Raw genomic sequence first — 10469 nt, 5'->3', positions numbered from 1 at the left:
TATATATATATATATATATTAGATTTGGACATGGGTCTTTTTTTTAAGTTTGGGTTGAGTTTTAAGCAAATCTGTTTTATCTCGATCATGTATATATATAAAATATTTTTTATTATTTATTTTATTTTATTTTATTTTTATTTATATACTTAATCTTTTATTTATATTTAAAAATAATTTTTTTTAATTTCAGGTTAAATTGAATCAATTCCAATTTTATGCATACATGAGTTGAGTTGAATATTAAAAATAATATTTAATATTGGGTTAAGTTGATTTCTAGTATTTATTATATAAAATCGGATTGGGATGAAAAAAAATACACCACCCGATCTTATCTCTAGTTATGATATTGGCCTATTACTGTTCTTGGAGTGTATAGTTTAACAGCATACTAGGTATTCTAAGATTGTTTTTAGTCATTCTGTTTTAGCTGAATCCATACAATGATGTGCAATTGTTGCATTAACAAAGCATCTTGAAATTTCAGTCAGTTCTTCACATTCTTTTGAATAATTGTTGGAACATTTGATGATTGTACTCAATATTTAAAAAATTAATCTATGATTATAGAATTGTTGTGTGTATTACTACTCAGACAAAAATGTTGAGGAGATAAGTTATACTTAGAAGTCCACAAAACGTACTAAAAAACATGTACATAAATGTAATCACCCTCTAATAATATTATTAAAACTCGAACTCATAACTTTAATTTTAATATCAGTTATTGAAGAGATAAATTATACTGAAAACTCACGAAAGCACATCAGAAAGTTCATATATATATGTTAGATATTATTTGAATTCAAAAATTTAAATTATTAAATTCTTGAATCTTTTATACATAATATTTTATTTAAATTTTTTAATAATATAAAATTTTTTACTCACATAAACCTTATCCCAACAAAAAGACAACAGCCCCTCAATCCACAAATCCAAAAAAAGGACGGACTAAAGTTATATACTATTGATTACAAAACCTTATTAGTACAATGAACATATTGGTTCCCTGGAAATGTCTTAGAATAGCTTTGTATCGATCTTTTATCTCCTTTTTTGCTTTTTAACGTATGCTACTTGGATTCCTAAAGGCTAAAATTTTTGCAAGAGACATTGTTTTTTAGTATTCATCTAACTGTTGCCTGTGATGTTGTGTTGGACACCTTACGTCTTGTCAAATCCTCTGTCCCCTCAAGTAGAAACCTTGGAAGGCCAACCTTGTAGCCTGTTGTTCTTACATCTTCTTGAACTTGGTCTCTGTATTCTCGGAAAGTAAATTTTCTGTAGATGGAAGGTTCTGTGAAGCTCCCGATCGAAGAATCGTAAGGGCACAGGAAATAAGCTATCGAGTACCTCTCCATCTTTGCATTAGTTACCACATTATGCTCCACGCTTTTGTAAACATCATTGCTCCATGCCTGTAGTATACAGTATATAGTTGCCATTTAGATAAATATGATCACAGTGAAGGAAAAGTTTATTGGATTTTATTGCTTTAGATATTTACCTGGAAGAGGTCACCAATGTTGACTATAAGAGCATCTTGGTTGGGTTTTACTGTCACCCACTTGGAGTCCTTCATTAGTTGAAGTCCCCCTACCTGATCTTGAAAAAGAATTGTTAGGAAATCGCTGTCAGTGTGGGGCACTAAACCATAAATCTCCGGAGATATTGGACAGGCTGGGTAGTGATTCAGGCGAAGGAAGCAAGTGCTTTGGTCGCATATATTGTCGATCACTTCCTTTCCATGGCCCAAATTTTCTGTCAGAACCCCTGCTAGAAGTCTTGCCAGTTTTGACATAGCAGCTGCAAATTCTATCATCACTTCCCTGTAGAAAAAAAAGAGGAAAACATTTATATGTTAGCACTTGGCAATACAGTCACCTTTAAGAGATTGGCATCTATCAAATTTGGGGTTCAAATCCGAATACTTGTAACCCCTTTCCCTATCCCTAGCTGCGGCCTCCCATGTAAAAAAACGCAAACAAGCTAAGCTTGAGACAAGTCTAAATCAAGTGGAAATGTAATATATTACCTTAAAGATGTAAACTCTCCATAACAAGCTTCATCTAAAACCTTGGTAAGAGGGACATGGAAAGCCTCAGACCAGGAGAATTGCTTGGGACAAGTAGCCGTAGGACTTCCCCACCTGTACGAATTATTCAGAAGTCCACAAATAGCTTTCCTTTCAAAGGGTGTTTGGAACAACTTCACCTGTTCACTTCTCATCTTCCCAACTAGTTGAGGGCTAAGGCCATGGTTCACCACTTGGAAAAATCCCCATTCTGATGATGCTTTACAAATGGCTGCAGCACAGGCTTGGCGAATCATTTCATCGCGACTGCTTAGATCACTCAAGTCAATTAAAGGAAGTTGACATTCTTCCATGATGAGTCGGCTTTGAGGCTCATCACATTGAGTTGAGTGGCATAAAAGAGCTCCATAATGGTCAAGGAGAGGTGGGTCTGATTGGATCATTGCCCTAGGGTCTTGAAAATATATAAATGGTTCTCAGAAGTGAGTTGCAGGGCGGAAACTTGAAGTGGTAACTCTGTTTATATATGGTTCGGAGACATAGTTGGGGAGAAGAGTCCAAGGAGAGGACAATGAGCACAAGGGCAAGAGAACAAGTCAGAAGCTACCAAATGTTGACAGATGGCGTAATGAGAGCATTTCACTCTGTAAATGTCTTAGAGAGAACAAGTCTAAGATGGTTCACTAGAGTCTTGCGCATTGGCGGTGGAGGTGGAATAATGCTGAAAATAATGGATCCAAACCTACTTCACTTTTTGACTTTATTGAAGCTTTGATTACCTAGGCAGGCTCCCTTTAACATGTAAGATGGTGATATCTTTTCCAATTGGCAATGGGGAATTTTCAGTAGTTTTGGACTCTTCTGCTGTTTTCCATGCCGTGTAAGTTTCAGATAATATTTTGATAAATTTTATTGTGAGGCGTTAATACAATAATTATAAAGAATAATATGTCACTGTTATTTTCACCCATTTTTCTCTTTCAAAAAGCTCTAGTTTTTCCCTTTTTCTATTTCATTGACTTTCATATATCACTTATGATTTTATTTTTTTTTTAGGTCATTGTAAGTTTAGGATTAGAGAAGGTATCCATCTTTAAAGTTAGAATAACTCATCAACCAACAAATGAAATTTACGAATTTTTTAAGATTTTTTAGATTTATAAGTCGCTTACCAACATAATAATACCGTGAGTGTTTGAATCGTGTATTTTGCATCCAACCCTAAAACTGAACCAATTATGATTTTTTTTCTCCTTCTTTTGGTACCTTGGGGCTACCAGGATTTGGCCGGCTGTGAAACCCATGAGAAAGGACCGACTTGTAAATCCTGGGAATCAAACGTGCAATTTATGTATTAATTCTTGAATGAAATTAAACACCCTGAATCAGTTGGCCTAAAATTTCTTTTATTTTCCTTCTCTTTCTCTGTTCAATTCTTGCAGCACAAGAATCTTTAGGATCAGTAGCAAGTTGCAATTAAGAATTTGTGCCATAACACACTTTCATGTGGCTTTTCTCCACATCTGAGAAATTAATATTATCACAAACCAAGCTCAGACAGGAAAAAAATGGTGGAAGTTTAAGCCTTTCCTGAGATCAATGAGGGAGAGAAAAAAAAAAAAAAAACAGGAAAGAACAGGTGTGAATGATGAGAGAATCATGTTTCAGCTCATTGTTCTTTCTTGTTTTAGAATATTTTTCAGGATTCTAATTCCTAGACAATTACAGTACTTTGGTCATCGTTAGATGCTGAAAGGCAAATAATTTCTCAAACTATGACTATCCAACCGACAGGTTTTCCTATGCTTTGACAAGAAAGAATATCTATCCATTCGATGAGTTTATGTCTGTACTAAAACTAAAATCATGTCTAATCACTCCATTTTTTTTTTTCAAATGTTGGTTTAAATTAGATCTTATAATTTAAAATATGATATAATAATATAAAATAAAAATATATAAATAAAAAATAAAAATATAATATAATTTAAAATTTTAATAAAATTAAAAAATATATATTATATTTTTATTTTGATATAAATTATGATATATAATTTTTATATAAAATGTTATATAAATATATAAATTATTAATATTTTATATAATATAAATATAGGAATTATTAATTTCGTGCACCGAAATCCTAAATCTAAAACAAAAAAGAAAAGAAGACGGCAGGATGCATGTGCTTGTTTGAACAACATGTGATATGATAGAGAAAATAAGCTGCCGCCCTAGCGGACTTTATGTAATTATGTTTTGTTGATTAAAAAATGGTTGTACTTTGCAGTATTCGTTTTGAGGAAAGCCTCAAGGTTTTGGTGTTTTTATAGGAAAAGAGTGTCTTTGTTAATAAAACTTAATAAAAATACATATTAAAAAAAATCTTAAACTCACAAGTTAAATTTATATTCATAGTAAAATAAATTATTAAAAAAATTTAAATTAAAATAAATATAAAAATAAAAAATTATTTTTAACTCTTTTTAATAAATATCCGTGATATCAATATTAAAATAAAAAAACATTATTTTTAATACTAATTACTATAGATATAGTTTTTGGTCAATTACTATATATTATTAAATTTTAAAAGTTTACGACACCATTAACATCAATTCACCTCACTATTATAAGGTGGCGACGGCACTAAGTTCATTTCTGGATTATTAAATGTGAGATTTTTTTAATATTAGCTTTTAGTCAAAATTTTGGATCTGTGTTTTTTTTTTTTTTTTTTTTTTTTCTAAAAGTTGGATTTTTTTGCATATGACGCCATTGCTGATATAAAGATAGTTGGGTTTTGTTAGAACAGTTATCCGTTTTAAATTTTAATATGAATTTTAATACAAACTCTTTTATTATTTTAATTTTAAAAAAAATAAAAATAAAAGAATATGTTTTTATTTATAAATCTCAGTCAAATATTTGATTATTATATTTTAAATATTTTTTTTATAACATCGTGCATTGAAACATTTGATTAAGAGAGACATTATTTAAAAAAATATGTTTGATTTTTTTTTCAAAAAAAAAAAAAAATGATGCCGTCCGAAGAAACAGCTATCACATGTCTTAGTCATTCGATTATATGATTCTTAGAATTTAATAAATTAGATAAGGGTAGTTCTTAAATATAAAAACTGTTGGCACCTGTGAGGATTTTTTAATTTTTTAAAGAAAAATTTGTTATCATATAATTAATTAAATAATCAATTAATAAAATTATAATTTAATTAAATAATTAAATTCACACATCAATAACATTTTTTTATCATATAATTAATTAAATAATCAATTAACAAAATTATTTTTTAACATAAAATATATATTATATGATCACAAAATATTTATTTATGTCTTCAATTTTTTTATTTAATGATTAAGAAAACTTTAAGAATACACAAAAATTAAAGTTCAACTCCAATCTCCCTCTCTCCCTTTTGTTATAAGATTTTGCCCCTTTTGAAAATTAAAAAATTATTTATTTATTTATTTTTTGGCGAGGTAGCAAACTATTACTAGCTCTTGGTAATTTAAACTTAAACTATTTAAATGATTGGCAAAAAAAAAAAAGAAAGCTTATTTAAATGAATAAAAAATATATAGTTTTCCTAATTAAAAACTCATGTTTGACTCTTGGTCCCCCCCCCAAAAAAAAACTCATGTTTGACTTGGTGTATATTAAAAAAAACTTTGACTTTTAAACTATTTTTATGGCAAATTTTACAACGTTTTATAATATATTTATATATATTCAACAATTTTAATGATATAAAATAAAAATAAAAATAATAGATCATGAAAACTTTAAATGAATCTTTAATACAAAAGTATATATATTAATTTTTTATATTTATATATATTAGGATTTTGAATTGTATGATAAAAGTAGTTTTTTTAATTTAAAATTGTCATAAATTAAATTTTAGTGACAAGAATTAAAATAAACCACACTAATAGTCACCCAAAACTTTGGGTGATTTTTTATTTTGATCATCTAAATATAAAAATATACATTTTAATCATTAAAATTTGAGTATGTATTTTTTATTATCTAACCATAACATTGATGAAATATATTACTTACGATATTAATAATTATAAGATTTATATTTGATATATTATAAATATATACATATTATATATTATCTAGCATCACAAATTGCTACATCATTATTTTGTTTTAACGTGATTAAATATTTAAAATTTAAAATATTTATTTTAACAAATTTTAAAATTTTAATAATTATGTGACAATCTATGATACACTAACAATATTAATGCTCTCAAACTCTATCAACGATTTGGCCCCTGCAATGGCCCAATTCAGTTCTCGCATTCCTCGTCGCTATAATTCGGATTTTACTCACAGCTTCAGTCTATCTAGGAAGTAAAACAGAGCCTCCACCTGACTTGTGCTTGGGACTACCAGCTAATCATATGTCATGTTTATATTATAAAAGATGCCACGTCACTAAAATGATGTTGATTTTATGACTAAATTGGGGGTTTTTCTAATAAACACCACCCTCATTTCTTATATTTACATTTGTTTTTCAAAATTGTTTTAGATAAAATTATTTAATTATATTTTTATCTAAATTTTAAAACTTTATGACATACATTTTTGATAAGTTATATAATTTTTTGGATATAAAAATCCAAAATGCACATTCGAAAATTAAAAAAAATTACCTTTAAATTTGAAAAAAAATCAATTGAAAATATATATTTTACAAAAAATTTTAAATTTTTTATATGAAAATCAAGAATATTTTAAATATTTTTGGATATACAAATTTGAAAAATTTTAAAAGTTTTTGAATTATAAATCTGAAAGCTTAAAAAGTAAAAAAAGTGTTAAAAATATAATTAAATAATTTTAGTTAAAAATAAATCCCAAAAAAAAAAAAAACGAAAAGTATACGATGGAGTATTAATAGAATTCTCCCAAAAATTAACTTTCAAGATCCAATTGAAATAATTTAAAAAAAAAAGGCTTAGAAGCCAACTTTTTGTTAAAAAAAGAAAACGGATGTTGGGCCTCCTTTTAATTGGCAATGAATTTGTTCACATTCACATTTAGGCCGAGATTGAGTTCCTCCATCTCAACAGTTTCTAACTGTCTATGATGCTGTCTAGCCCACGGTGACCTTCCTTTCTCTAGTTGTACGTTGGTAATTAAATTTTAAGATAAAAAAAATATTTTTAAATTTAAATAAATATGCCTCTTGAAATAATTAAAACATTTGGCTTCGATAGTAATTCAATTAATTTATATATTCATATATTTAATAAATTTAAAACTCACATTTTAGCATGTTTAATTTATTTTTTTATATTTAATTAGATATAATAATTTAGGTATTTGTATCGTATAAAATATTATATTTTTTAATTTAATTAAATTTATTTATGATTTTTATTAAAATTTTAAATAATATTATATTTATAATTTTTATTTTTATAATTTTTATATTATATTATCATGCCATATTTTAAATTATCAAATTTATTTTTAATTTATATTTTTTTATATAAAAAAAAAACTTAATCAAAAGAGTTTGACCATAAAATAATAAAAACAAGTTCGTCCCAATTCTATCTATCCTTTTTTTTTTATTATTATTTGGCTATTTCCAATTTTTGATAACGCAACTTATTATATGTGTAACATTTATGAACCATCCAATGTTGCATTGTCAGTGAGTTCTTTGCCAATGAATAATCAATTACAGGTAAGGAACAATTTTGAAAAAAAATTACACCTGTGTTTAGAAAGACCAATTAATTTCGAACCATACAATATAAAAACTAAAAAGATCTATTGAATTTTTTTTTTAAGATTATTTTAAATCAAGTCAAGTTTTTTTTTTTATTTGATTTAATTTAAATAATGCATGCCATGAATGAATTATATAAAAATAATAATAATAATATATTTACCACATGCAATTTAAGGGTACCTGCTTTTTTCGTGGAAAGGTAATCATCAAGAAAACAAATTTGAAAAGAGAGAGAAAATAAAATTTTAAGTAAAATTTTTAGAATTTTTTTATTAAGAGGTGATTCGATAAGAATTAAAATTAAAATTAAAATTGATAAATTAAATATTTTTCTTACATATATTAAGCATGTAAATTAAAAAATAAAAACTTTGATAAAATTTTTATTGTAAAATAAATATTTATTAACTTTGAATTATGAATGATATTTTTAATAATTTTTTTACATATTATTAAATTTTTTATTGAGTTTTATTAATTTATTAATTTATTAATTTTAATTTATTGATTTAATTTTTATTAAATTATTTTTATACAAAATTTTTCTTAAATTTCACTTAAAAATTTTATACAATAATTCTCTTTTTGGTATGAAAAAAATTCAAAGTAGATAAATTATTTAATTTTTTAGGTCAAAACAAGATATATCATATTTGACAGTTTAAAATAAGTGATTATCAATCGTGTATTCGAAATGATTCCATTAAAAGGTTACTGCAAAACTCAAACTTAAAATCTTTTTATAAAATATGACAAATCTTAATCAATTAAATCAATTACTTATTAATATATACAAATATATATTTTTAAATAATGTACAAAAATTAAAAAAAAATGAGAAAAAGTACAGGTGGTGTTTTTCTTTTCATTATGCTATTAATTTTTAATAACACACTAATAAAGCACATCATGTATGACACATTATTACAAAAGTCCACACAATAAAAAATGTGACATTAATATCATTGGCATGACATAATTTTTATTTTTTTAATTTTGAATAATATACATCTTAAAATTTAATTATGAATAACTTTTTATTTTGATCGACTACTCATAAATTTTAATTATTAAATATTTTTCTACCATTAATTTATTTAAATGATATTAATGGTTATATATAACATGCTCACACCGTGAAAAAATCTCATATTAATTTCACACATAATATAAAAATAAAAGAATCATTTTTTAACATGATTAATTAAGTGATGAAAATAATTTTTTTTTAATTTTTCATGCATAGATATCAATAGATAAAATATAAGATTGATAAAATATTTTTTTATCATTATTTTTTTATTTTATATTTAATAAATATTTTAAATTTATTATCATTCTTATCACATTGATATTTAATATATATGAGTAATTTTCGTATTTATAACTTAAAAATTTTTAAATTTTTATTTTTCATATTAATACAATTTTTATAAATTTATTAATATATATTTTTAAATTAAAATATACTACTTATAATTAATTTATAATAATAATAATTTATATTATTAATAAATAATTTATTTATTAAATATATATACACACACACGAGACACGTAGAGTATGAAAATAATTTTGAATATATTACTCATTTTTATTCATATATCTAATAAAAATTTTAAAATTATTATTATTTTGATATCCATCTCTATAATATAATATCCATCATCATTTAGTTAAAAATTAGATTTTCAATTGAATACGAGTAAAGATGGCAATTCAAATTGTGCTCGACGGATTTTGATCGAACTTAATCTTTTAGAGTCAGGTTTGTTAATTATAAAATAAAATTAGAACAAGGTTTTAGGGAAACCCACTCTGCTCGATCATATATATAATTATTTAATTATATATATTTATATATTTATTTAATTTATATTTATATTAAAAAATAATATTTTACATTAAAAAATATTTTATTAATTTTGAATTAAATCAAATTGATACGATTTTATATAATATTAAATCGGATCAAATTAAGATATAAAAAATTTTAAAAATTATCGAATCGAATTAATTTCAAATATTATAAATGTAGATTAAGGACAAATAATTTTTTTTTTTAATTTTCACGTATAAATGTCAATAGATAAAATATAAGATTGATAAAATATTTTTTATCATTATTTTTGCATTTATATTAATAAATTTTTTAAATTTATTATCATTCTTATCACATAAATATTTAATATATATATGAATAATTTTCGCATTTATAATTAAAAAAAATTAATTTTAATTTTATATATTTTTATAATTTTTTATAAATATATTAATATATATTTTAAATTAAAATATATTACTTATAATTAATTTAAAATAATAATTTATTTACTAAATATAAATATATATATATATATATATGTAGAGTATAAAAATAAAAATGAATATCTTACTATTTTTATTCATATATACGATAAAAAATTTAAAATTATACTTATTTTTATATCAATATGCATAATAAAATATGTCATCTTTCAATTAGAAATAAGTTTTGCAATTGAGTACGAGTATATATGAAACTTTAACTCGTGCTCGACATATTTCAATTGAATTTAATTTTTTAGGGTTAATTTTTTTTTTAAATCAAATTTTTTTTCACGTTGAATTTGATAATTATAGAATAAAATTGATATCGA

At 24.1% G+C, this 10469-nt stretch overlaps 1 protein-coding gene across 1 annotated transcript; it reads right to left on the bottom strand.

The window, feature by feature from the left end:
* Nucleotides 1-934: 934 nt before the first annotated feature.
* LOC111282398 (gibberellin 2-beta-dioxygenase 6-like) lies at nucleotides 935-3019 on the bottom strand. The gene is made up of 3 exons (XM_022870465.2): nucleotides 2042-3019; nucleotides 1514-1835; nucleotides 935-1424 (listed from the first exon to the last, which is right to left on the bottom strand). The coding sequence occupies exons 1-3, from the start codon at nucleotides 2482-2484 to the stop codon at nucleotides 1134-1136; spliced, it is 1056 nt and encodes a 351-aa protein (XP_022726200.2). The 5' UTR covers nucleotides 2485-3019; the 3' UTR covers nucleotides 935-1133.
* Between the last annotated feature and the right edge of the window lie 7450 nt (nucleotides 3020-10469).

Source organism: Durio zibethinus, chromosome 5 (genome assembly GCF_047325235.1).
Source record: "Durio zibethinus cultivar Kanyao isolate XHJ-2024 chromosome 5, ASM4732523v1, whole genome shotgun sequence".
Taxonomy (NCBI): Eukaryota; Viridiplantae; Streptophyta; class Magnoliopsida; order Malvales; family Malvaceae; genus Durio; species Durio zibethinus.
This window is presented reverse-complemented; position numbering and strand designations above follow the sequence as displayed.